Raw genomic sequence first — 26,994 nt, 5'->3', positions numbered from 1 at the left:
TTGACCACTGTCTGCACACGTCCTGTTACCGAACACCATTCATTTGTATGGTTATGTTTATTAAATGGATTTTATGTTGTTGTTTATTTTATATGAAACATATTGTGCTGCTGTCTTGGCCACGACTCCCTTGTAAAAAGAGATTTTGAGTATTGAGTAGTCAATGCGACTACTCCTGGTAAAATAAAGGTTGAAATAAAATAAAGATAAAACGAAAAAATCCAAAACTCAAATAAAATATCATGTACTCTAGATTTTCTTTCTTCTGTAGAGTTTTCTTTATTTAAAATGATCTGCGTTACACACAGAAAATCTACAGATGAGTCAATGTACAAAAGTAAACACATGATTTATATTTGACACACAGTACATAGAAGAATGGCCAGCAAAGACCTACTCAAAGGCACTGAAACACCAAGGGGAAATATAAAAGGATACAGAGCCACATCACATAGAGTAGAGAAAGCCCAACAGAGTCTAGTTACAAGGAGAAGCTGGAGCAAAATCAAAGACCATGACGTTTTTACTTACACCTGATCACCATCCACTGTTGTGCTGTGTAACCTGGGCTGCTGGGTGGATGGTGGCTGTAGTAATACACAGGTGAGAGGATGGGGGGATTGCACAACACTCCACTTAAATCCATTCCAGGTGGTTCTCATTCTCTGAAATTCAAAGCCAATCTTTTTTTTTTTCTTCTTTTTTTTTAATGGAGTGGAGATGTCCCAAGGGACCATGGCTCACCACAGGGGCCCCTCTCCAGTCTCCACCTCTATGGTCCCATGGCTTTCCACAGTCCCAGGTCATCTCTGGGGCCCTCACAATCACTACCAGGTGAGAATCCCTCTCACTCTTTCTTCCTCGTTGTTGGGTTTTCCCTTTTTTAATCAGGTCTGTCTGAAATGTCATCAGTCCACTGTGGGCTGTACAACTGTACAGGAGCCCTTATTCGCAAATTAACCCCATCCATGCACATGGCACAGGGAAAGGAGAACACAGTGGAATCTTTGAAGTGGGAAAGGTGCAATGTTACCAGCTTGCAGCACAGAGTTTGGTGTTTGGTATGGAACCTTTTATCGTTACAACAGTCCTTAAAAAGCCCTGCCAAGGCATCTGGTTCATGTTTAGAACTGGAATTGGATCCTTTTGTGTGGCAACTCCAAAAGGCACTAGTCTGAGAAGGCACCGGGTTTAGTCACGGGTGCTCTGTACATGTGAAATGAAAACATACCCTACATGTAGAGTAAAAACATACATGCATATATATGTACATAATATAGACTTAATTGAACATGAAACATGTCTCATGATATTAGCAGACAGATATGGTATTAGTGGCTCGTAGTGGCAAGCAGGGGGTGATTGCACAAAACCTAAACAGCGCTGGCATGGAGAATCTTTTTCCATTCTTCCACGAGTAAATAAAGCACTTCTTGTATTTCAAATAAATTAACGCCATTATCAAAATGGCCCTCTCATTATATAATAACAGAACACAATGTAACAAAAACAAACTAAACAAAGCAAAAAAGATTGAAAGAATTAAGGTAAGGATTAAGGCTAAATTTCCAACTGTTTTAAATGGCACTTTTTTTACACTCTAGTAGTGGTATGTCACTGTTAAAAATCTAAGACAAGCTATCCACGTCAATGTATACTACCACTCTGCAGTCCATTTCACACAGGTGAAAAACTAATCAATCAATTGTTCAAATTACTTTAGGTGGCCACATGCTAGTGACTATACTTCTAAATATTCGTCCCTGCCTTGAGATATATTGGCACTGTTTGGCAGTAGAGGTCAGACCTGATGATCTGGTGGTGTGATCATGTTTATGACTAGTCAGAGCTGCTCCCATTAGTGGTCACATTCTGAGACTAATGTGGACAGATCTTGGGGAACACCTGTAGAATGAGGTGAGCAATGATTGTAATAATCAGTTGACAAAACATATGTCATAAACGTTATTTCAAAAGGATGACTAGTAGCATACACCAACATTAAAATGACTGATTTGCCTTGTCAGTCTCCTATAAAAACTATGTAAGCCTGATCTATACCTGAACAAACAAGTTAGCTAGCAGCTCAGCAAGTTGTCTGAAATGTCTACAACTTCAGTCTTCACTATTGGCCGTGTGGCTCCATGTTGCACATTATTGGCCGTCTTATTACAACTTACAACAAAGATCTGTGTGATCCTTTCATCAACTCAGAACTTAAATAGAAACTTTGCGGTCATCTAGTATTGGAGGGATCCAGCATGAGTCTCCTAGCATGTGGCCAGGTTTAAGTGCGCCAAAATGGGATCAATCTAGACATTATACCTTCAACAATATTAAACCCTCTTATCGTCCTTCTGACCTCATTATGGTGTCGTCATCAATGCCAGCTAAGTTGATTCTGTACACAAAGGCCATTAAAACGGAAACTCACTTAATAAGAATAGCCTATACACTTCAGCATCAGCAATGATGCTTCAAAATCAATATACTCCTCTCTCCATTGGGAGGAGAGGAGGTCATCATCTTTGAGAGGGAGCTCAGGCACCCGGGAATAGGGCGCAGTCCCCTCAGTCAATCCAGTGGTTTGAGGGGTAGGTGCAGTGTAAGTGGTTGACACATCTGGAGCTGCGGGCTTGGAGGCTGTAAGCTGTCGCCTGAGGCCATTAGGTTGACCCCCGGGTCAAACAGCTACATATTGTACGCTGCAGAATGAAGAATCCATATTGAGACACACGGTCGTCTCATGAAAGATTGTTAAGTCTGCATGCTGTGGAATACAGACAGCAGACTGGGGTCACAGTTGGACCCCCCTCACATAGAGCTACATACTCTAGGAAACAAAATCAAGATTGAAGCCCTCTGGTTGGGCTCTCGTACACATGGTTGGGTTAGCAGCTTGCAGCCCAAGGACCCCGGCCATAAGCCCTGTTCACACAGGCCCCGTGTTGTGATGGTGGTAGTTGTAATGGTTGTTTTGCTCTGCGTCTGCGATCTGAAGGCTGGGTTTCCTCTCCGGCTCGTCGCTCTCAGGCTCTGGGCTGGCGCAGCGAGGGGGGCGTTTCTTAAAGAAGTCCGACACAAAGTGAACCTATGGAGAGATGAAGGTTGGTGTTGTTCAGCTGGAGAATAATCTTTCCCATGGAGAAGTGCAAGGGATGTAAAGCATGCAAGGGCTGGGGTGGAAAGTGTGATTGCACATGTCTGGAAGGACCTGTTCATTGCACAGCTGCTCCATGCACGCATACATGTGCACACACACACATACATAGATATATCTGAGTGGAACACACAGGGAGACGCAAGGCCCCTCCAGCCACAAGAAACCATAAAATATTGTGCCCAGGAGGGTCTCAAATTGCGCACAGCAGTCTGAATGCCCAGTCTCACTTTCCAATATGAATCACATGCGAGCGCACACGCACGCACGCACGCACAAGCACAAACGCACACACGCAAACACCTTCAGGAATTCCACAGACATTTCTGACAGCACTTCAATCAAAACAGGGAAGTGGTCAAACAATAAAACACCCAGCTGGATGGTGTGCTCCAGTGGGCCAAACAGCTGTTGCCTAGAGACCTGCCTAGTGTAGGAGACTCCCAGTGAGCAGCAAATGACTTTTGTGAAAATAATTAATCTAAAATATGGGTGTCTCAAATATTGAGTTTAACTTGTAAAATGTTATAATACGCTTTTTGAAAACTGCAGAAAATATAACATTTCACTTACCCTAACCCTAACCCTAACCCTTTTTTTTAGGTCTAGAATTATAGATATTCGTAGTCACTGTGTCTATTCAATAAATCACTATGTAAATAAAGTCAGTGGTGAAGTGAGGGGGGCAGACCACACTTCTCTAAAGAATGTTTTCATGGAGTCAGAAACAAAGAAAACTAAGACTCAAAGTTGTGGTCTGATGTTTGAATAACATTGAACAAGACTGAAGCTAGCTATGCAACCCACATCTCCGTTATGAATGAAACATGGAAATCCAAAACCTTCTTAGTTCTATGGTTTCTGTTGATCGACTATAATCTCCAACACCATTGGAAGAGACAGTGGTTCTCAAAATGGATTCCAGGGACTCTGTGGGTTCCTTTAGACCTGGGGATCAAAATTGGGTCTGTAACTCTGACAGTGTACAAAATACAAATGGAACCAAATGAACCCTAACGGGTTCACTGTCAGAGTTAAAGGAGTAGTTCACCCCCAAAATGACTTTTTGGAGTGGTGAAAGCACTCCCAATAGACAGGTATGTCCGTGGGTATGTCCATGGGTGGGTGGCTGGGTGGCTGGCCGTGTCCGTAGCCTGGCAATACCTTGAGTGGCCACACACAACACACTAGTTAAAGGAGGGGCGCTGTTTTGTGCAGGCCAGGCACACTCAACACACACACACACATACACGCACGCACGCACGCACGCACGCTGCTCAGATTCACCACTCCACTTCGAACCGAGGTTTGATTTTTTCTATTGATAAGTCACGCCATGGAGACTAGAGTTCAATCATATTTTGAGTTTTTTGTCGCATTCCTAAGACAAAAATGTGATAACAATAAATTTACCCCCATTCGTTCCGGATGGGGACCCGTTTCGAAACGGGTCCCCATCCGGGGGTAAATGTACTCGAATCAAATTGTTGTCTTAGGAATGTGACAAATATTATTGAACTCTAATCTCCATGGCGTGACTAATCAATAGAAAAAAAGTCATTTTGGGGGGTGAACTACTCCTTTAAGGGGAGACCTTGACATTTGAAAATTTGAGAAACACTGCTGTAGGACTTCCCAACTTCAAAGAGACATTGGAGAGCAGCACTCACGTTGAGGACAGCGATGAGTGCTCCCTGCAGCAGGCCCACCAGCACATCACTCCAGTGGTGCTTGTAATCAGAGACTCGGGTGTAACCCACGTACACCGCAAAGGCCACCAGGAAGAACTGGATTGTGGGCCGGAGGAGCCTTGCCCATTTGGCCACCAACCTTGCCTGGACGTACAGCTGGAGTGAGAGGGAGAGAGGGAGAGAAGGGAGGGAGAGTAAGATGGATGGATGGTAGTGGTTTAGGGAGAGAGGGTGATGAAGGGCAAGGAGAGACAGACCAGGGAAGGGAACGAGACAGAGAGAGAGGGGAAGTCAAGGGCATGCATAGTGAGAAAGAGCATGTTTATTTAAGCATTCCTTTCTATTTTTCACAAGGCTGTTAACAGATGTCATAAGTGGTTCTTCTGGCCTTTGAAAATGCCCTCTGACCAAACAAGGTAACATCATTCGGAGAAGAGAAGCTATTATAACTGGCATGAGCATCTATTTGAATTGGCATTTGCAGTCAAATGTTGTCTGTTGATAAAGTGGTGAGGTAATGCAGCTTTAAAATGTCTTTAACCTTGAACTTTCAATATTTTCTAGGTAAACTATATAGCATACATTATCAGGCAGGCTCCATTTAGGCTTCAGTCCAGACCCCAGCGATAAAAGAAAAGGAACTTGCATGCATTGCCACTACGTTTAAGTAAAAAGAAAACCTGTTAACTTACAGTAGGTAAGCTTTAAAATTGTGTCTAACTGGAGAAATGTGTTATATCATTATAAATATCATTTAAAATATCCCGTACTATGAACTGAAACTCCTTTTTAAAAGGAGGAAGAGAGGTCTGAAACTGGCAAGGGCACACAGATTCCTGGGGTTCCACAAGCTGGTTGTCAGTGGCGTGGATGTTGGCACTACAGTAGAGCCCCCCTGCCATACAGCCACTCAAACTCAGCACTGAACACTGCAGGACGCTTGTACAGTAATACAGTAGACAGTACATAAGCTGGACATCTGCAAGCTTAGCTCTGTTTACTTCAAGCCAATAACCAAAACACAAACTGCGTGGCACAGTATTTCACAGGCTTTTACAGATTCTAGCCAGTAGTGAAATTTCAGTCTCTTATTTCAACTGCTATTGCCATTTTAGAGGATGACAAATTGCTTTGCTTGGCCCCTTGAAGCACACAGTCTAGCAGCAACGCTTGGCTCTTCATACAGATCCAACCAAGGCCAAGGGCAGTGAACTGGACAGACAAAGGGGCACCGAGAACAGTCCTGGTGCTGCCTTCATCATCTCTGAGAAGTTGCAGCATTTCCCTCCAGATCATTTTGTCTAAGTGTCTACATTCTTCCAATGGAACTCGTGCCTTCTCCTTATATGTCCACAGGCACTGACTCTATGAAATCCTCCCCCCCAACACAACACAACACAACACAATCAGTCCTTTAATACTGATCTAAAAACAGAAACATGACATCAGATGATTCCGTCTGGGCTCTCATGAGACTGATTCATGATGTGAAATGTGTTCCCATGGCGTCCACTCAGTGGATAGAAGGCTTTTGTTCTACTTACCGCTAGGAAGAGCATGCAGTACATTCCAAAGGAAGAGTGACCGGAATAGAAGGATAACCTGGATAAAAACAATAATAAGAACATCAGTAATCCCACCTTTGTTACCACATGAGCTCAAATACCGCACCAGCATGGCATTGTTAACATTAAGTAAAATGAAGGTGTTGCTCAATGCCCCCACCCCTCATTTAACAAACAAAAACACAGTAAAATAACGGACAAACGGACGGACGGACGCACGGACGGACGCACGCACGCACGGACGGACGGACGGAGGGGAAAACATACTCTCCCTCAGCCTTCGGCTGGTGGAGACAAATATAAAATAAATGAAAATGCTTGCGTCTCCTACCTGGACTCTGTGACGTCTCGAGGCCTGCCAGTGCAATTCATCTCAAGCACATATCCCTTGCAGACCTTGGGGGCGCAAACGGACATGAAATTGGGCCTCGGTCGGCCAATGGTAAACTTGGCGAGGTCAGTTAGCGACTGGCTGACGGCTGCCCCAAACAGGAAGGTGCCCAATACCTTGTAGAGGGCAGCTACATACTGGTTAAAGTCAGAGTTGGAGTAGATTCTCTTGCTGTAGACCAAATAGGCCTCTCCAGAGGAGACCTGGGGGAATAAAAGAGGGAAAGGAGAAGACAGAGATGATATTATTCAGACTTTCATTATAGCAGTTTGAGAAGATTAAATATCCTCAAGCTAGAACCATTAAACAACCCCCACCACCCCAAAAAAAAGAAGAGAGAGAGGGAAACGGTTTTAATATCCTGTGTGTCGCAGGACTATTCCAGTACTCCTAACACACAGCACTTTAAGTAACTTTTTTTTTTTACTTTCAGTTATAATAACAATCTGTGACAGTAAACAAAGTCCAGTCCACAACAATTTAGATGTTGATTTCAGTTGCGTTTTGGAAATCCGAAATCCGGAGGCCAGGGAGAGAGAGAGGAAAGAGAGAGAGAGAGCAAGGGACACAGTGGCAACCGGAAAAAAATCAACCCTTGTCCGAAAATAAATACGAAACGGGCGGCAGTGTGCAAACGCGATTGACATAAGGTGAGGTTGATGTTTTTATTTATGTGCCCCGAAATTCGCTCTGATATTCGGCCCGAAAAAAGCAGCAGTGTGCAAAGACCTTAAGGATTAATATTTCTCCCATGAGAGGAGGAACAGGACTTACTATGATGACAGTGCAGGAGATGGTGACAGCAGCCAGCAGGCCATGGGTGATGGTGTCTGGTTTGAGGGGGTACATGATGCTCTCGTCATCACAGTACACCCCTCTCTGGTACGGCCTGAATACAATGTTCATGACGATGAAGGGAAGCGCCGCTACAGTGAGAGTAAAGCAAAACAAGCAGAGCCTGGTTAGCCTGGGTTCAGATCAGGGGTCTTCAACAGGGGGTCTGGGACCCCTAGGGGATCCCCAGAGTTACTACAGGGGGTCCTCCAAATCTTTGAGTGATAGAAGAAAATCTTTCTCCTTTTTTATATTAACCACTTGAACCCTAGCGTCCATATTCTGAGAACTTTAGCCAAAAATAGCAAATATTTTTAGCAAAGAGCTTTGGTGTAGAGGGGAAAAAGAGCAGACTAAGTACAGAGTGAAATGTCAAGTTTATTAAGTATTGACAGTTCAAGTGGTTAAATATCTGAAAACAATAAATTGACAAGAATCCAAAATACACTGATGATTGTGTTGTCAAACAATGAAACTATATGAAATCTATGAACAGGTAGTGGGGGTCCCTACTCCCTGCTTCATCTCTCTCTCAACTAAGAGGTCCTTGGCCTGAAATGTTGAAGACCCCTGGTTTAGATGATCAAAAGGATTATATTTTAAAATGTAAAGAATCTTGTCCAGTTACAGCGATGCTTGATTGAGATGAACGATTAGTGTTTAACAAGATTATGATTATAAGCATGTGGCTAATTCAGGATAATGGAGTCGGGACTGAAAAAACATTATTTTGCGAAAGGAATGTAATCAATAAATAACAGGTCTGTTTTCTTTTCCCCTCTGAGTTTCAGACATGACATCAGTTCCTAATCTGGGAAGTCAAAATGTTTCTCCAAGGTTTGCTAAATTATTTTCCCTCTGCCTGCCCCTGAGCACCTTTTATTTTGAAATGCACAATGATGAACAGCCTGGAGGACCTAAACAAGCAGGGCAAACACTCGCCTGGCAGGGGTTTGCAAAAACAAATGTTGAAATAGTATTTTTACACATGCAAGCTGGCACAAATCACTCACACACACACACACACACACACACACACACACACACACACACACACACACACACACACACACACACACACACACACACACACACACACACACACACACACACACACACACACACACACATGCTTATGTACACTTTTACCAGCTATAACTCTTTAGGGATTTGGGTCATGGTTGTGTGCACACACACAAGCACAAATATAGCTGCCCAACACTCCTGGACGAATAGAGAAATGTCCTTGAGTTATCCTGAGGCATTCATCCCAAAAACCCATCATACACACGCACGCCCGCACGCACGCACACACGCACACACGCACACACACACACACACACACACACACACACACACACACACACACACACACAGTCTGATGTGTGAAGGAAGACCACAGATCAGCCATAAGGAAGACATTAAATGTTCTATACTACAGTTCCTGTTGATTAAGCTCAACTAATGAACACATCTGTCTGCAGATATTACCCTGCGTCTGCTGTTTAAACAGATACAAAGAGTGTGAGAAAGACCTAATTTGCTGCTTAGGGGTGGGGTGTGCTTTACCAACAACCTGGGGCAAACCTTCATGTAGAACCAGGAGTGGAGCAGTGGACCCGGGGCATCTACCGTACGTATATGTGAAGTGAATTCCTCTCACTGAAAACTCCACTCCACCACATGGCAGGCAGACAGCCAGCCTTGGGGCCAGTATGAAAATGCCATGAGGCCGCATGCTAAATGCAAGAAAAACAGTCGTGAAAAAAATCACTGCGCACACTTGAAAAGTGCAGTCTCAAAAGTATTACATTTCTGTGTAAATCAGTGGCACGAACCCCTCCCATTCTTCCAACAAATGTCTGCAGCTGACATAATCCCAGGCGGACTTCCAGGCAGACATATTGATGAGAGGCCAGGAGTCCACTTCCATATATTGAGACTAAATATAAATATACATGCAGATGTTGGTGTTTGGATTCAGTTGAGGTGAACATTCTAAGTCTAAAACACCACCAGCTTTCTCACCCTTCCAAAATCCTGTGGCTTCCCCTTTATGAATGAAGTGGCTCTACAGATGAAATCAACAAAAGATCTTAAATTTCACCTGGATTCACCTGGCTGAACCAAGCATGAATAGAAATGCATTGAAGTTTTGCAACCACTGGCTAGTTATACCATATAATCACTAATAGACATTACGTCTCAGATTTTGCAGGCTGGGGATAAATCTGTTTTTTAAAGGGCAATGACAGAACATTGTTTAACTTTCTCATACTAAATAAACTTCCTCGTCATCATATATTATGCACAACATGGGGTCTTTGCTGTTATCTGACACAGTATGTTGCCAAGGTGACATCAGATGAAGACTGACATTGTTTAGTGGCACACCAACTGCGCACATGTTCCCGCACAGACACCAGACAAAGAGCTGTATTGACTCATTGGAGCTGTCCAAGGACAGGAAAGAAGAAGCTTTGTGTTAAGGAGGGAACAACAGGATAGACACATATCATTGTACGGCCAATCCAAGTAACCTAACCTTGGAGGGGTTGGACAACAGAAGAGACAAACAAGTAATGGGTAAAAACGAAAATAGAGTTGCTGGGTCATTCAAGATAAGATGATTCACAACTCAAATCAACTCAACTCAACTCAACATCTATTTTTATAAAACCGATAGTACCAATCCATGATTCTGATGGTTTCCGTTTAGTGTGATAAAACAGACTATAATCTACTCTAAAATCAGCTTATATCAAACACAGGTCAGGTGCGTTAATACTAAACTGATCCAGAGTATCCGTATCAGTAGCTGAACGAGGGAAGGAGAGCGCTTGTTTTCCTCACAAGCAGGAGGACGGCGAGTGACTCATCCGTCCCAAACCATCTGTGCTGGATTCTCGGCTGAAAGGCTGAGAGTTTACATGGGAAGTTCGCAGACGTAGTAGCTAAATCTGTAAAATGACAGCGCATCTCAAGGAGATCAATATTCATTCATTGTGCTGCCTACAGAACTTATCATCGTAGAAGGGTGAGACTGCCGTTGACAATTTAGTTGTTTAAATTGTATCAAGAATACAAGCCATGTACTGTATGTACACTTAGTGTTTTTAAAATAAAACTTTGTAAACCTACAATTAAAATGTTAATGTGAGTAATTTCAGTATTCTTTATTCTGTTATTTTTATATATTATTTTACCAACAAGAGGGTTTAGCCGCTACGGAATGTTTGTCTTGGAGAATTCTAGTTGAACGGTGATGCACTTTGTCTTATGACGCTGTTTTACCTTCTCTATCAATAGCCTAAGTCGGACGCGACAACATGCTTGGTTGTGATTACCAGTATACTACAATTTGTGTTGCAGACACACACGTATTCAATAGCTAGAGCAGGGGTGCCCAACCAGTCGATCGCGGTCGACCGGTAGATCGCGGGCTGGTTACCAGTGGACCGCGAGATGATTTCAAAGAAATAATTTATTAATTCGGGGGGGGAGGACATACATCGGGCGTTTCAGTGAAACGACTCCGAGCGAGTGGATGATGTTGACTGAACTCAACTCAACGTGTAGCAGAGCATGTGAGCGGAGTGGAGCGGCAACTAAAGCCGCTCCGCGCTCCAGAGGGCTCTTGTCCCGCTCGCTCATCGCTCTGGTCGGCCACCGCACCGCTCCGCTCCCCGCCGCTCCGTCGCTCCCGTTGATTTTCGCATTTCTCGCTCCGCGCTCGCTCCACGCTCCGCTCAGGGTCGTCAATCAGAGTCACCAGCCAAAATAAAAAAAGGATTTTGCTACCATATGCGAAACACTTTCTCCTTTGCTTTGCACAACAAGTGTTCCCAACACAAATGCCTGCGGTAACGTTACGTGAGCCTCGGCTTGATGGAGACCTGCGTTCACTGTTACAAAAGACGCCATCTAATCTAAGGCATTGTATTTTTTAATAAGACGGGCAATATTAAATCCAGCTGGTTATTGATTAATCACCACAACCGAGAGACGGAGGCGAGTCGTGGCGTGTGTTTTTCAATCAGTCTCACTTGAATTCGTATCCGTTGACTGGCTGGTGATATATAACTTAACTGACACAAGGTAGGCTATGTATTATAAACATAGCCTACGTGTGTGGATGAGTGAAATCGTGATAAAGGGAATTCTCTGTCTGTTCTCCTCTCCATCTCCGCGGTGCCAACAAGGCTTCACTGCACTAGTAGGCTACTGCGCACGGCTCTGTTTTGTTGGAAACATGCGGCGCGCGGCCCCAATAGGGTCGGCTTGGAGCGGAGCGGAGCGGAGGAATGGAGCGGAGGAAATTCCTCGCTCCAAAGCCGCTCAGACCCTTATTATAGCTCTATGGCTCAGACCCATTTGAATTTGGATCAACCTACCTGTGTGAGTCTGCTTTTTCTCACATGAAGTTCATCAAGTCAAAGTACAGAGCCACAATGACAGATGAGCACCTTGTGGCCTGCCTAAAACTTGCAACCAGCTCATACAACCCTGACTTTGACAAGCTAGCCTCCTCTTCCCAGTGCCAGGTTTCCCACTAAGGTAGAGAGACTGACATGGAATAAAGGACAAAAAAAAAACTATAAAAAAACTATAAAAAAAAAAAAAAAAAAAAGAAGAAAAAAAAAAAACTAAACTGTGTTGTCAGTGCATAATATGCAGAGTGTGCAATAAATGGTCATGCTGTCTGTATGCCCAATGTGAGAAGTTGCAATCGTTTCATTCAATTACAATTCCTACTATACAGTATGATTACAGTACAGTACAGTGAGTACAATGTTATAATATCTATTAATATTTTCTGTTTTTTACATGTATATTGAATGGGTGTTACGGTACATTTTGGGCTGGTAGCCCTCAGCTAGGTGGCACATTTTCAAAGTAGACCTTGGGTCAAAAAAGGTTGGGCACCCCTGAGCTAGAGCAACACAGACTGTACTCAATACGATATGATGGCTGCTAGGCGGATGCGGTTATGCGGACAAGTATAATTTGGTGGACAAGTATAATTTGGTGGACAAGTATAATTTGGCCTTAACCCATCCTGCCTATTAGGAGCAGTGGGTAGCTACTGAACAGTACCCAGGGAGCAGTTAGCGCAAGGACACTTCGTCGTGACGGAAGGGGCCAGATCCCCTGGCAAACAAATGTACATTTAGCTCCTAAGCCTCATTAAGGACGGTTAGAAAATGAAAATTATGGGGGAAAAAAATTATTGAGGGAGAACATGGGACCAATATAAAAACGTATTTTGGAGTGTAAGAGCATACAATTGATACAAACTTTGCAGCCCGTACATTATAGAAGTATCTTTGTAATCCACTCAATTTGGATTATTTAAGATTTTTTTTAGCCTAAAATTCAGATTTCTTTGATGATGAAAGTGTGGCTGAATCGCAAATCGCAGGGGTGGGAGTTATGAAAGACTGTTAGTTGTCTCTGTGTGAACAGCAGAAGCTGGGTGCCACCTGTTACAGCGAAGGCCGGCAGCTTCCCACTGGCTGCCACCAAACAAGACGCCTGCTAGAACATTGTTTACACAGCTACATACTGGCCTTGACAGGCGGTGGTAAACTGGACAAACAAAGCCTCATATTCCAACCATTTCCCTCTGAGTGCCACCAATCCTGTCCATGATGGGCCACAAGACAATACAGGGGTTCTCCAGCTCAGCTCACGTCCTGTCCGAGGGGACTCCAGGGACTGTAAGGAGACAGCGGGACAGAGGTGGCCTGAGGTAGATGGCTGCATCCTGCCTCCAGCTGCAAAGGACACCGTCAAGAAACAACCATTTTCCTGTCCCATCCCCCGTGGCTGGACGTGAGTCAAACGGAGACATCGGATATGCAAGGGTTTCTATTCTGGATTTATTGTGATTGCCGCTACTCCAGCATAAACTCAGATGTTCCTTTACTGATAATGTCTTTCTTTGTTTCTAAAAATGTCTGACCGCAGCGAAATAAACACAATATTATCTCAGTGAAAAACAATACTGTAAAAGCACAGATAAGACTACAATAATGAACTATTGAACTTTCAGTGAACGTGTCCTTCCAGAGGCTGTGCCATTGCCAAGTCTCTTCAAAACATTATTTCAATATGGAACGTGATTGAAATTTACACAAGCTGTCAAAGACCCTGAAACATTATTTGAAAGCATAACATTATCAGGGAGTTTACATTGCTGGACATTTGAAATGAAAACAAACCTTGTCCTCGAAGGGCTACTGTGTTGATTGCTGTTATTACTGAGAGGGACATGGTGACATGAAGAGTATTATGTCACGAGACCTACATGGAACGGAATGTCCACATTTAGTAAAATGTTGACAATGCGGGCAAATACATTGGAAATGTACAGTAAGCTAAACTCAAATTCTGGTTTCCACCCCTATACTGTAGTACCTCAATGTATATCCGGTTTGTTTAGCAAATGCATAAGACTACATAGGAATATACTATATATACAGCAATTATTTTCAGTTTCAGAGCTGGTCTGGTCAAAATCAAGGAAAAGTTTATTTGCTTAACATGGCAAGTGTTGAAAGTCACTATAAAAATGGCAGGAGTGTAATTAATTCCACATAGGAGTCACAAAGTAAGTCCCAATATTTTATGAAGCATTTAACACTTGCCAGGGCTGGACCATTAATCACAGTGGAGTGGTAGAAAAATGTAGGGCTTTGTAGAAAAGCGTTAGCACCTACCGACACACGTGTTCATTTAACTCAAGATTGTACAAATTAAATCAACGATGAAGATAACACTGTGTAAATTAAAAAAGTTATTTTCAATAAAATTGCATAACTTAAACTTTGGGGATACAGGAAATTAGTTTTTGTATCCTTCTTATACTTTTATTTTTGACATTTCAGACGTTGAAATGTCCATCCATCCATCCATGGATTGTTATCACGGTAGAGGATTGTTATCACGGTAGAAAGTCACTGTTTCCGACGGTATGGCAGACTTGGAGGTATCGTGGTATCTCTGCCGAAAAGTTGTTTTGAATGACCGCAGTATGCATTACACAACCACTGTATTGCAGTTATTGCACCCAGCCCTGGACCGCACCAATGCAACTCCTTGCAAATAGTCGCAACTCCTTGCAACAAAACGGTTTTAAGGCCATGCCACACCAATGCAAATCCTTGCAACGGCCATTGGGGATAATGGTTGCAAGTAATTTCCAAAATAAGGAAAAATCTATAAAATAGCGAGGCACTCTGCGATTAAATAATTGTTTAATCAAAGGCACAGTGTGTTAAAAACCTAATACACCGATATTCCCCTTACCAATTCCATTAGATTAGATCTAATGACAATGTTATTATTGGATAGATATGCCAGTTTGCTAAGGTTATATCCTTCTATAAATTTGCAAAATATGTCTGAGTGTACCTGTCCTCTGCGCATCTCGCTTGGCTTGGTGGTGCACAAAACAGCCTAATAGTTTACTTAAATCACAGCACCTGGCCTCAAATAACCCCTTTCCTAGCTTGTAAGAACTGTGTACATTCATAACGAAGCATTGATTCAACAAACACTTGAAATTACCATGTCAAACAAATCTACAAGTTTGGATCAAAATAATACTGGTTCTCAGATGAAGTTGCCCAAAAAGTCTGGGCTGCTGTCCTAGGCAGAATGAATAGTATGCCCTGAAGTGTGTTTGTGTGTGTGTCACGAACATTACCACAGCAAAAGAATATCTGAGAGACTAACCAGCATCTCTCTTGAAAAACAGACAGACAGATAGACAGACACAAACACATGCACGTACTCCTTGCAGACAGAAATAGAACCACGGACAGACAAAATAGGTCTTCAGGATACCGCAAGACAATCCCACAGCCCAAATTGAACCTGTTCCAAAACTGCCTCTGCTTAAAGACAGAGCCAAGTTCTTTGCCTTGAACTCCGAAAACCCCATGTCCTTGTGTATAGCTGTCTTGTGGAGAAAAAGCCAAGTATTACACAGGAAAGGAGGGCAGAGGGGGTGCTGCCTGGCGGTTCTGAGCCCACCCGTCTTACAGACACCTGCCTCCACAGCAGAAGGAAACACTGCACGTTTGGAATGCAGCCAGGAAGCAAATCTCCGACCGCCACTCACAGATCCCCTGCCTGAGCCCCTAATGGGAGACCTGTTTGAAGTTGCAGGATGCAGATCTCATATTTCCTGTCTCAGATTAAAGAAGGACGCATTTCAGAGGCTTTTTCCCCCATTTTGGAACATTTAATGCCTCTTATGTGAGTTGCCCACAAATTCACTTCCATTCACTAAGGTGCCTGGGTGTCTCCCTTCAGCTGAATGAGCATTATAGTAGAGGTCAGTATAGAGACAGAGAGGTAAGTAAATGATCATTATGTCAAAAGGCTCTCAGAAACACAGAGTCAGTGCCAGTCAGAAGAGGATTGTACGGTACGTGGTACATATCTATCAATTATACAATGCCTACCTACCTAAAGTTAATCTTCTCCGGGGACTGTGAAAAGTCTTGCCCTCCAATGAACTTCATCTCCTGTACAAAGTCATTCATTCCTCTTTCCCTGGCACTTCCTCTTGTCAGTCTGCAGTTCCTGCTTCTTCCCACACACTTCTTTGGCTGTTGTAAATATAGAGGCCTCAATTGAGACACTGCTTTATTTAGCAGGCAGATGTGCAATTACTGAATGATTTGGACCAGAGTCTCACTATCTGAGCTTCCACTTGCCAGGTCCTCTTTTCCTACAGTAGGCCTATGTCTCAGCTTTCCTCTCTGTATTGTTTTCGCTCATCTGGATGGCTGAATACCTTTAATGGTCTAACAGTTACTTAGCTAAGTTCCAAAACCTAAAGCACCCATGAAACCACCTAGACAGACACAACAATTCACAATTTTAAGATATCATACACCCTGCGATTTCATCATGCATATTCCTGGGAGGTCGTCTGGTCTTGTGTGTATATTTGTGGGGCAAGATGTAGGTGAGAAGTGATCGACTTAGTGTAATAGAGCATGAGAGTGCTAGTTCTCAACTTCATTTCATCAGAGGAGAATATTCTCACGAATTGCTTGCTCTAGAGAGAGAACATATTCATGATATGTCTTGCCATCATTCTTTATTGAAGCCTCTCACCACCTCCCTGCCCTTACATTGCATCCCAGTGTGGATGAGGCAGGACTACAATCGCCCTCTCTCTCTGTCTTTCTGACTCCGTCCCTTAGGTTAATCCTTATGTATCGCCGTCTCTATAATATTGGTATTGCGGGAGGAAACCTGCAGTGCCCCAGCAACATTACTGACATTAACAGATTGCATTAAGTGCTGTAAACACACAACTAAAGCCCCTCATTCCTTCTCTGTCTCACCCCTGGACAAGCTGGACTGACTAATGTGGAAGGTATGTGCTGAGCCTACAACCTCAGTCAGTGTCGGTCTCTGGAATTCTAATTCACACGAGGAACGCCCAACCTCCCCAGTCACACCAAATCCTGCTCTTGCTGCCTATTCTTGATGTTTAATCCCGCTGGCTCGCTCCTGCCGCCGTGTACGCATGCTGAGCACCAAGCAGGGTAGAAGTAAAGAGGGCATGTGGGAGGGATGGAGGGTGGGCAGCTAAATCTGGTTGGGCAATCAAACAGTCTGGTTTTTGGGAGATCAAAGAAATGGGCCACACAGGTTTAGGCCCAAAGAAAACATGTATAGTAGGAGCAAAAAAAGATTGCCTGCTTGTATATGCAACAAATTACATTGGTTTCAAGGTTCTCTAAAAGCCATTAACATTTGGTAATTATAATAGCCTTAATACGCTGTAATACTTGAAAAAGGGGAAAAGATCCTCCTCAGATCCAGAATATGTTAGCCTTCACGTGTGCTTGTTGAAAGGGCTCCAGTTTCCATGACAGAGCTCTCTTGGGGACAACAATTCCCATCAGTGTCATCGATGCATTTCTCTGAGAACCCAGCTCAATCCGTCTTCCCAACACAGACACATGAGAGCTCTTACTCCCCAGAGAGACACTGAAGCATGTATAACTCGAATCTGTGTGTCAACAAGGTCAAGGAACATGGTGATATTTTGATTAAGCCAAAATGTAACAAGATGAAAACATTATATGCTGAAAGAGTCTATAAATCAGTCATGTGACCAAAGAAAATACTGTTTGTTTGTGGCAGTCATGAGCGAAAAGATAAAACCATACAGTGAGTCATACTACGCCAACACCAAATTCATGTGCAATATTTTTCAATTTGGAGAACAGACAGAGCTAGGGTCCTAGTGTACTGTGAGTTCCCAGTTCCCAGCCTAATGGGTAGTGTGTTGAACAAAGTTAGCCCCACACCCATGAAAAGTGACCAGGGGCTTGTAACTCCAAAAATGCCCTTAACCCATTAAGACCAGAGGCAGATTCTATAAATGTTATTTTTCCGAACGTATGTTTCTATATCAGTGGTGGTGCTCAAAAGGGACCCCCAGAAGCAAAAAAAAAAAATTACTTAAAAAAGGTTTTGCACAAATGTTCACTTTTACTCCACTACAATTATTTGAAAACTTTAGTTACTAGTTACTTTGTGGATTTGTATTATTATTACAAAACATACATTAACCATTTCAGCCCAATTTAAAATGTGCTCAACATGACTTGAGCTTGTAGATCTTTTATTTTCAAAATATTTTTTTAATACATTTTAGACATGATAGCTTGTGAAACAGGACATTCTGCATAATGAAAACTTTAACTTTTGGTACTTTTAAGTATATTTTGATAGCAATAATTTTTGTACTTTTACTGAAATATTTGTTTTTACTACCAGAATTGTACTTGGAACAGAGTGTATCTACATTGCACAGCGCTTTTTCCACCACTGCTGACTTCAGAATGACTCACCTGGTAAGGAACATTTAGTAACATTATCTCCACTATCAGCTGTCGTCATCATCATGCACAAATGATTCCTACACACGTGAGCGGTATGGAAAATAGAATACTTAGGGGGAAATCTCTTTATGTTCCGCCACAGTGTGTGTGTGTGTGTGTGTGTGTGTGTGTGTGTGTGTGTGCGTGCGTGCGTGCGTGCGTGCGTGCGTGCGTGCGCGCGCATCAAATTATGAAGTTGCTTTTAACAAAACAGGTTTGTTACAAAATAATTCACAGAGAACAACTGACAACAACAGCAGCAATAACAACTGTGCCCATATCTGGGCTTGGGGCGATTTAGTCACATAATATTTTCTCCTGTGTATTATGATAATCCACACCTCTCCATTACTTTTCACATCACCTGGAGTCAGTGAAACTCAATACAGCAAGTCCTACTCCTGTCTCCTGTGACTTCTCTGTAGCCTACCTCGTAGTCGTACCTACTACTGCACCTTCAACTATGCTGTAGACACAGGGAGAGGTTAACCTCAGTCCTTCCCATGTGCATTCAGCCAACACCCTCCATCTATTTGTGCTGAGTGTAGGCTTACATAGACAGAGAATGAGAAAAAGGAAGAGAGGGATACATGAAAAAAAGAAAGAAAGAAAGAAAGAAAGAAAGAAAGAAAGAAAGAAAGAAAGAAAGAAAGAAAGAAAGAGAAAGAAAGAAAGAAAGAAAGAAAGAAAGAAAGAGAACACTGACCACAAATACAAGTCTAAAACCAAGATCTGAGGAGCTTGAGAAAGACTGAGTATCCCTGATGATGAATTCCACAGGTTTCCCAGCTGCCAACAAGTAGGGTCATTAGAAAGCCAAAAATCTGGACCTTATCTAACATATAATTTTCCGAATGTCTGTCCGTCCGTCTGTCTGAGTGTCCGTCTGTGACAGTGTTTCTCCTCAGTGGCTGGAGCAATTGATCTGAAATCGCATCACCATTAGCATATGAACACACCTGACATAACTGTGAAGCCCGTTTGTCACTTTCACAAATCGTATGCTGTATAATTGCATTTTTATGGTGTATCTATATCTATTTAGCCTACAGTACCTTTTGTGACCACACATGTTAAGGGAGGGGCGCTGTTGTTCAGGCCATGCACAATCACACACAAACCCACACACACACACACACACACACACACACACACACGGGGGGGGGGGGGGAGTGTGTGTGTGTGCAGGCGGGCAGGCGGGCGGGCGGGCGGGGTGGGGGGGTTGGTTCTGGCCCTGTTACAGATGTGGTCCAAAATCATGCAGATCGGTACACAGTATCTCTGTAGCCGTTAAATGGAACGGGTATTTCTTACATTGATGCTCCTACATATTAGCATGCAAGCACCAGTTAAAGTTACTTTCCATCCCTCATATACTGTGTGCACAGTGCACATCCCATAATCCACACACTGCACATCATTTCGGAGCTCATATCTTTGAACGGGTAAGGGCTAGTGTTAAATAAATTAGTGAACTACGCCCTGTCTAGGTCAACTGCTATGTATTATATTTCTTAATTAAGTACTTGCAACACAGTGAGTGTCAGTGCATATATAAAAGAAAACCAGCCACAAGGTTAGGGTTAGGGTGTCAAAGAGTGCTGAATCACATGTTTGAGTTGTGTAGACTATACAAAACAGCAAGGGTCAGCGATCCTAACTCCAAACCACACTTTAATATAGGCTGTCAGTCTATTACATTAATGCTAAGTTACTATTATGGGTGAACTTGAAGCAACCTCACATAAATCATTGACAAGAAAACCATTGGGTCCACTTGATTTTATTATTTGGGAGTGGAGATAGTCAAAGGGAGAGTCAGTGGGTGGGATTGGGCCGTCAAGATGTGCCCATATATACGTACAATCTAACTAATTAACTACTGCCCCCAAAATCCCAGACGTATGACAATAACATGGTTAAGCTTAATATAGCCTACTGTACACTTCTATGAGGCAAAGAGAGTGATAGTAGTAGGGATGGGCCGATGTAAAAATTTCATATCACGATTATTGTGGCAAAAGAAATCGCGATTTACGATATTATCGCGATAATCAAAATCCATTATCCTATTTTTTGGCAAAGACATTTGATAGAGAGTGAAAAAAAGACTGTATCAAGTACGTATATTATAAGTACCTTTTACCAATTATAGAGGGTTTAAGTGGTACTGGATATGCAGCTTGGCAAATAAAAGGTGAATTGATCCCAGTGCATGACAGAGGATGAAATCACGATAAATTGAATCTCCGCGATACGATTATCGTTGAGTGTTTTTCATCACGATAAACGATAATATAGCTTATCGTCCCATCCCTAGATAGTGGTCGTCTTCCCATGGATGCATACAGTGTTCAACTGCCTCCAAGTGCAATCCCCACAGGTTTATGTAGCCATGGAGCCGATCCCATCAGGCGGCCTCTCTTCTCGCTCAACAGCCACCATCTCACCACACAACAAACAACACAAACATGACAGATCAAGTTGCTGCTAGAGTCCATTATGCAATAAGTGTCTCTGGTATCACTTGTCGAAAGCAACTGATTTTCAATCAAACTTCTACTTGGAAATGTGTGTGCAAGTGACATTATCATGTAATAGAGCATGAATTAAACGTTACTTTTCACAGCAAGCACGCACACAGCCCCTGTTATGCATACATAATATATCACTATCTGCTAAACTTAATACCAATTTACTGTATTTTGTGTAAAAAAATAAAATGAACATAGATAAATCACTGATGGCCTTGCTTTAATTTACTTTATAGAATATATGAAAAATGTATACCAATAGCTAGAGTTATTTTTTATTTTCTTTGAACACCAAGCAGAAAGCTCACAGCCACCATGTCAGACAAATTGACAAACATCTCTGAAGATGCTGCAGATTGAATTCTGGGTGATGGAGGGGGAAACATTATCCAAGGTTCCTTTTTATGTGGCACCTTATGATTGTGTTGGCTGCAATATATTGTATAGAAAATGTATTATGTGAGTCAAACAGGAGAGGATTTGATCCTGACAATATTAACTTGGGTATGAATTATTCATTAAAAATGTCTTTCATCATGGACCTATATAATGATCTAAAACAGGGCTCTTCAACATTTTAAGGCCAAGGACCCCTCATAGATTCCATATAGTTTCACTGTTTGACAGCACGATCATCAGTGTATTTTGGATTGATTCATGTCAATTTGTGTTTTCAGATATTTAACCACTTGAACCGTCAATACTTAATAAACTTGACCTTTCACTCTGTACTTATTCTGCTCTTTTTCCCCTCTACACCAAACCTCTTTGCCGAAAATAGCCGATCTACAAGCTCAGTGAGCTTGTAGATCTGCTATTTTGGGCTAAAGTTCTCAGAATATGGACGCTAGGGTACAATTGCTTACCGGTAATATAAAAATGTCAGAACAATTTGGAGGACCCCCTGTAGTAACTCTGAGGACCCCCTAGGGGGTCCCGGACCCCCTGTTGAAGACCCCTGATTTAAAATAACCTAAGCAGTGACTACACATTCTATTAATACAGCCCTACAGTACAGAAGGGTGTCCATGATCCGTTACAGCCCAATAGGATCTTTTATAAATTTACGTTATGTTTACAAAATAAGTTAAAATAAAAATAAAAATAACTGTCTGCAAAGCAAACAGGACCATAAACATGTTTATAGTGCCATTGCCAACTGTGGAAGTAGAACATTCTTTGAGCGATTCTTGGCAGACAAAATATTGAAGAATAAAGGGGACACAGACATGCATATCAAATTTCCATAAACAAACATTCAGCTTCCTGAAACTATGTAAAATGCTGCAAAGTCAGCCAGCACTGCAGAAAATGGCGTATGATAGCAGCAGAGTTTCTAATGGTGTATCTAGCATGTCAACAAATTTTACCTATAATTTGCATGCATGTACAGTAAACACAATAAATGGACGACAGTCTGGCTTCAAAGTATGACACTACCAACCACACAAGTAGACATGCAATTATATAATTTGCTTTAAAAGAAACAGTTTAGGCTTTCACAATGTCAGGTAAGAAAAAATGGTAAAGGGTAATTTACAATGTTTATGAAATTTAAAGATGCCTCTCAACAACACCACACACTGATGGAGTTGCTGTCCTGTGGACAAAGCAGGTTAAACTAAGCAATGTTTCTCAAAGTGGGGTCCTTGAGGGGCTAAATGATAGGTCTATTATAGGAACCAAATGGACCCTTATGGGTCTGCAGTAAAGTTACATTAGTCAACTTCTTGAAAAACGGATGTTAAAATAAAAATAATGTTTCAAAAATATTTTATAAAAGATTAAGCTTCATAGCCTATATGTGTTTCTATTCAAAAATAATGATAAAATAATAATTTTGGCCATTGTCAGGCTGACTTTGTTTACATCCCTTATCAATCCATGTAAAATAATAGAAGAGGGATGATTAAATTGATTATAAATTGCGGTCCCAGAGATAGAATTTTAGAAATACAATTAAATGGGGGGCTGTAGACTAATGCATGTCAAACTGGGGGTCCTTGTTGAGAATCACGGATAGAGCCGTAAAAATCTTCTCTTATGGGGGTCCCTGGTGTATCTTTAATTTCAAATGGAGGTCCACGGGCTAATAAGTGTAAATTTGAGGGGACAAGACATGAAAAAGTTTGAGAACCACTGGGCTAAAGTAAAACTAGCACCTCAAACTAAGTAAAAATAAAAGAGAAAAGGATAAAGTAAACACAATAATTGGTGTAGTGTCACGCTCATAAAAACGTGTTGACAAACAGTGCGGTTTGACCACAGTAAAGTAAAAAACATCACGCTCGTAAAACTAAAGCATGGGATGCACTGTTGTGACATCCTACCTACTGCAGGTAACCTAGCATATATTAGTGTACAGAGTGTCCACAACTCACCAACCATCACGCACAGCACGTCCATCAGCACGTACAGCTTCTTCTTCCTCAGCTCTTTCATGTTCCCGTCTGTCTCTTCTTCACGCCACGAAGGTTAAAAAAGAAGTCTAGCCTAATAAACAGAACTATTATTTTATGAGAGGTCTACTTGCATGGAGTCCATTTGCGCGCTCGCTCGCCTTGGGAGTAAAAAAGAAAATCTGCAGACTATGCAAATAAACAACCTGTAATGACGAGTTCTTCCGGTATCCTCTTCCTACCTGGCCAGGGAGTGACAACCAGAGGTGTGTTTATTTCAAAGAGGAACACTCTTAGTTTTTAGAACACTCTTTTAGACTAGATTCATGACCAGACGGAGAGGCATTTGGCTCTTGCGCCTCTACACGACACTCCAGCTGCAATGATCCCTCGATTTCACAGCGCTCGAAGTGCCCCAGAAAAACCAATGAGTCTTTACTTTACTACTGCTGCACAGCGTACTGTACACAGCAACACAGCACAGCACAGGCAGTGGAATGATCCCTCCTCCCCGTCCAGACTTCCTAGCCTGGCTCCCCTCTGTCTGTCTGTCTGTCTGTCTGTCTGTCTGTCTGTCTATTGCTGAGTGGTGGAAAAAGTACTCGCATATCTTTTGTAAAATAAAAGTATCAATACCAGTGGTATTGATACTTCTATTTTACAAAAAAATATGTGAGTACTTTCTCATAACCTTAAAAAAAAACCTAGTAAGTAACACTTAAGTAATAGGTCTACATTAGTTAACTATTACTATTACATTACTTAAAAAGTGTTACCAAAATATGTAGGCCTAAGTACTTTTTTATATTGTGGTATTATACCACAATTTAAAAATACAAGTTACAAGTGAAAGGCCTGTGTTCAAAAAGTTAGTTGAGAAAACGTACACAAGTATTGGCTTCAAAATGTAGGCTAAAAGTACCAACAGTAAAAGTAGCCTACTAAAATGTTTGAAGATAGATCTACAAGCTCACAATGCCTCGCATCGCGACACATGGCGACCTTGATGTAGATCGGCTAATTTCAAATTGCCGAAATGTAGGTGTAGGCATATATTTTGTATCAATCTAGCCTAACTATAGTAGGCTAAGTAACTAAGGTTTTCATATAAATGTATCCTAGTGAAGAAAGTAGGCCTACAATATTTGGAGGCGACATGTAGGCTAGTGGAGAAGTAAAAGTATTACTCTTGTAGCCTAAAGTACAAATAACTCAAAAGTGTAGGCTACTGTACTTAAAGGGGAATACCACTCATTTTCAACTTTGATCTATATGTCATTAATATACCTTAGATTTGTTGTGTGGAAATAAGAAAAAAGTCCCCCCTTCTGTGTTGCCTATTACTGGAGGATTGATTGTGGAGTCATGTGATCAGTGACATCATGAAGATGTACTCTGAAAGCTCACATGATCAGATCAGATCACATGATCAGATCAGATCACATGATCCCACAATCAATCCTCCAGTTCAGACATACCCCTTTAAGTAAATGTACAGTTACTTTCCACCACTGCTGTCTAATATGCACTCCGTCGTACGATGGTGTGTGTCGCTAGCCGGAAAATAGCCGATCTACAAGCTCAAAATGCATCCCATGATCCGTGGAATGTAGGCTACACGGATCATCTCCCATCTACGAGAGAAATATTTAAAGTTTTTACTCATTCAGACTCTGAACTGTGAAGCCTGATTGAATCAGGCTTTATCTGACCCTGCTTGGTACACTCAAGCATGATAAGTAAATGGACAACAATTTGTAATTTAGGCCTACTTTGTAATCCACCGTTAGCTACATTAAAATGATAAAATGCAATGTTTTTTAAACACAATTATTAAATATAGTTATATTTGTGAAACGAGATAAAGTCATTTAAACAAGCAAAATAAAACAAGCTAAATAAACTTGAAATTCTGGCACTGAATAGGCCTACGCTATATATCTGCACTGCAGTGAGTCTACTCTGGCTGCAAATAAGGAATGACATTTAATTTTGTTTGCTTGCTTGGTTAACTGTCTGGACTTGTTCCCGTCATAAATACTGTGACTGTCATAGATATCCTCACTCTAGGATCACTACTACTTCTCTCCATGATTAAAGGCAATAAAGGTTCAACAGTTTATAGAAAACAGCTCTCGAATTTAGCTCTAGTTGAGACAGGATAAACCTAATTCATTGATCATCCTCAGGATTCAACCAGTCCCATGGGACTCCATTCTGACTGACAATCTGAGGCTTATAGTCTGGGCCTGACTAATAAAACTAAAAGGGGTCTCAATGTACCATTACAGACATTAATCAGAACTCGGCAGTAGAGTGAGTGCATAAAGCGGTGGCCCCATGCTGGTCACCATGGGCCCAACTGTAGATACATTAAAACTACAGGGAGGACAAAACTTCCAGCCTTGCACAAGCAAAAAGACTTTTACAAGTCCTGCTGGGACAGTAGAATTAGCATGACTTAACACCAGCATGACTCCAAACCAAAGTGCATTGCCTCAGGCTGCCAGGATCCGGCTGTTTCAGCATCAGCATGATATCGATTATTTGGCTATCCCTTAACTCAGTGTTATCTTATGTCTCTAAAAGTGTGAGCTATTCTGCACATATTTTGCCTACAAACATTTAAGAATAAAAGTAACCTAATTGATTGTAGTCATACAGAAGGTCACAGCACGAATAAGGTCACAGCAGTGAATTGTAATCAACAGAAACAACAGCTGGCAAAATACCCTGTGGTAGTAGGATATGCATATCATATAATATCTTAATATAAAAGTTCATCAGTAGGACATTTCACTCCTGACACAGAATACATTTAAAAGTGAGAAGTCATTGCCCCCTTCTGGTTGTTTATAGCAATAAAACGCTTATTTCAGACTGGAATAATGTCTTCTCTCTCACCCACTGTGTGTGTGTGTGTGTGTGTGTGTGTGTGTGTGTGTGTGTGTGTGTGTGTGTGTGTGTGTGTGTGTGTGTGCGCGTGCGTGCGTGCGTGCATGCGTGCACTGTGTGTGTGTGTGTGTGTGTGTGTGTGTGTGTGTGTGTGTGTGCGTGCGTGCGTGCGTGCGTGTGTGTGTGTGAGAGAGAGAGAGAGAGAAAGTTGACAAATTAAAAGACTATATAAACATAAACATAAAAAAAAAGCTTTCCTAAAAACACTTGACATTGCAATACGTGCTTAAATATGCAGGTAATCATAGGTGAATTGCATTTAAAAAAAATTCAAATGATAATGGAAATTCATATTTCAACATCTTGCTTGTGTTATAATAAACATATTATTGATTCTTTGGCAAATGAAATATGTATGCGGATGAAGCATTACAGTTTCCATTGTGGCTAGAGAAGAATGTACAGCAAGTCTCCCTTGTGTTTTTTGTACATATGCAGATTTACTGACTTACAGATGTAACAAATAATATAATTAAGTTATTTACTTGAAACTTCTGCATTGGAAATGTTGGTGGTTTTGCCATCTGGAGAGAGCATAACAAATTG

The 26,994-nt window shown here is 41.8% G+C and overlaps 1 protein-coding gene across 1 annotated transcript; it reads right to left on the bottom strand.

The window, feature by feature from the left end:
• Window positions 1–328: 328 nt before the first annotated feature.
• LOC308282451 (phospholipid phosphatase 2-like) lies at window positions 329–23,879 on the bottom strand. The gene is made up of 6 exons (XM_080722797.1): window positions 23,476–23,879; window positions 7,582–7,733; window positions 6,748–7,010; window positions 6,396–6,453; window positions 4,831–5,007; window positions 329–3,091 (listed from the first exon to the last, which is right to left on the bottom strand). The coding sequence occupies exons 1-6, from the start codon at window positions 23,534–23,536 to the stop codon at window positions 2,933–2,935; spliced, it is 870 nt and encodes a 289-aa protein (XP_080578923.1). The 5' UTR covers window positions 23,537–23,879; the 3' UTR covers window positions 329–2,932.
• Between the last annotated feature and the right edge of the window lie 3,115 nt (window positions 23,880–26,994).

Source organism: Nannobrachium achirus (assembly GCF_963921795.1).
Source record: "Nannobrachium achirus genome assembly, chromosome: 1".
NCBI lineage: Eukaryota > Metazoa > Chordata > Actinopteri > Myctophiformes > Myctophidae > Nannobrachium > Nannobrachium achirus.
The sequence above is the reverse complement of the archived record's forward strand: the minus strand, read 5'-3'. Positions and strand labels throughout refer to the sequence as shown.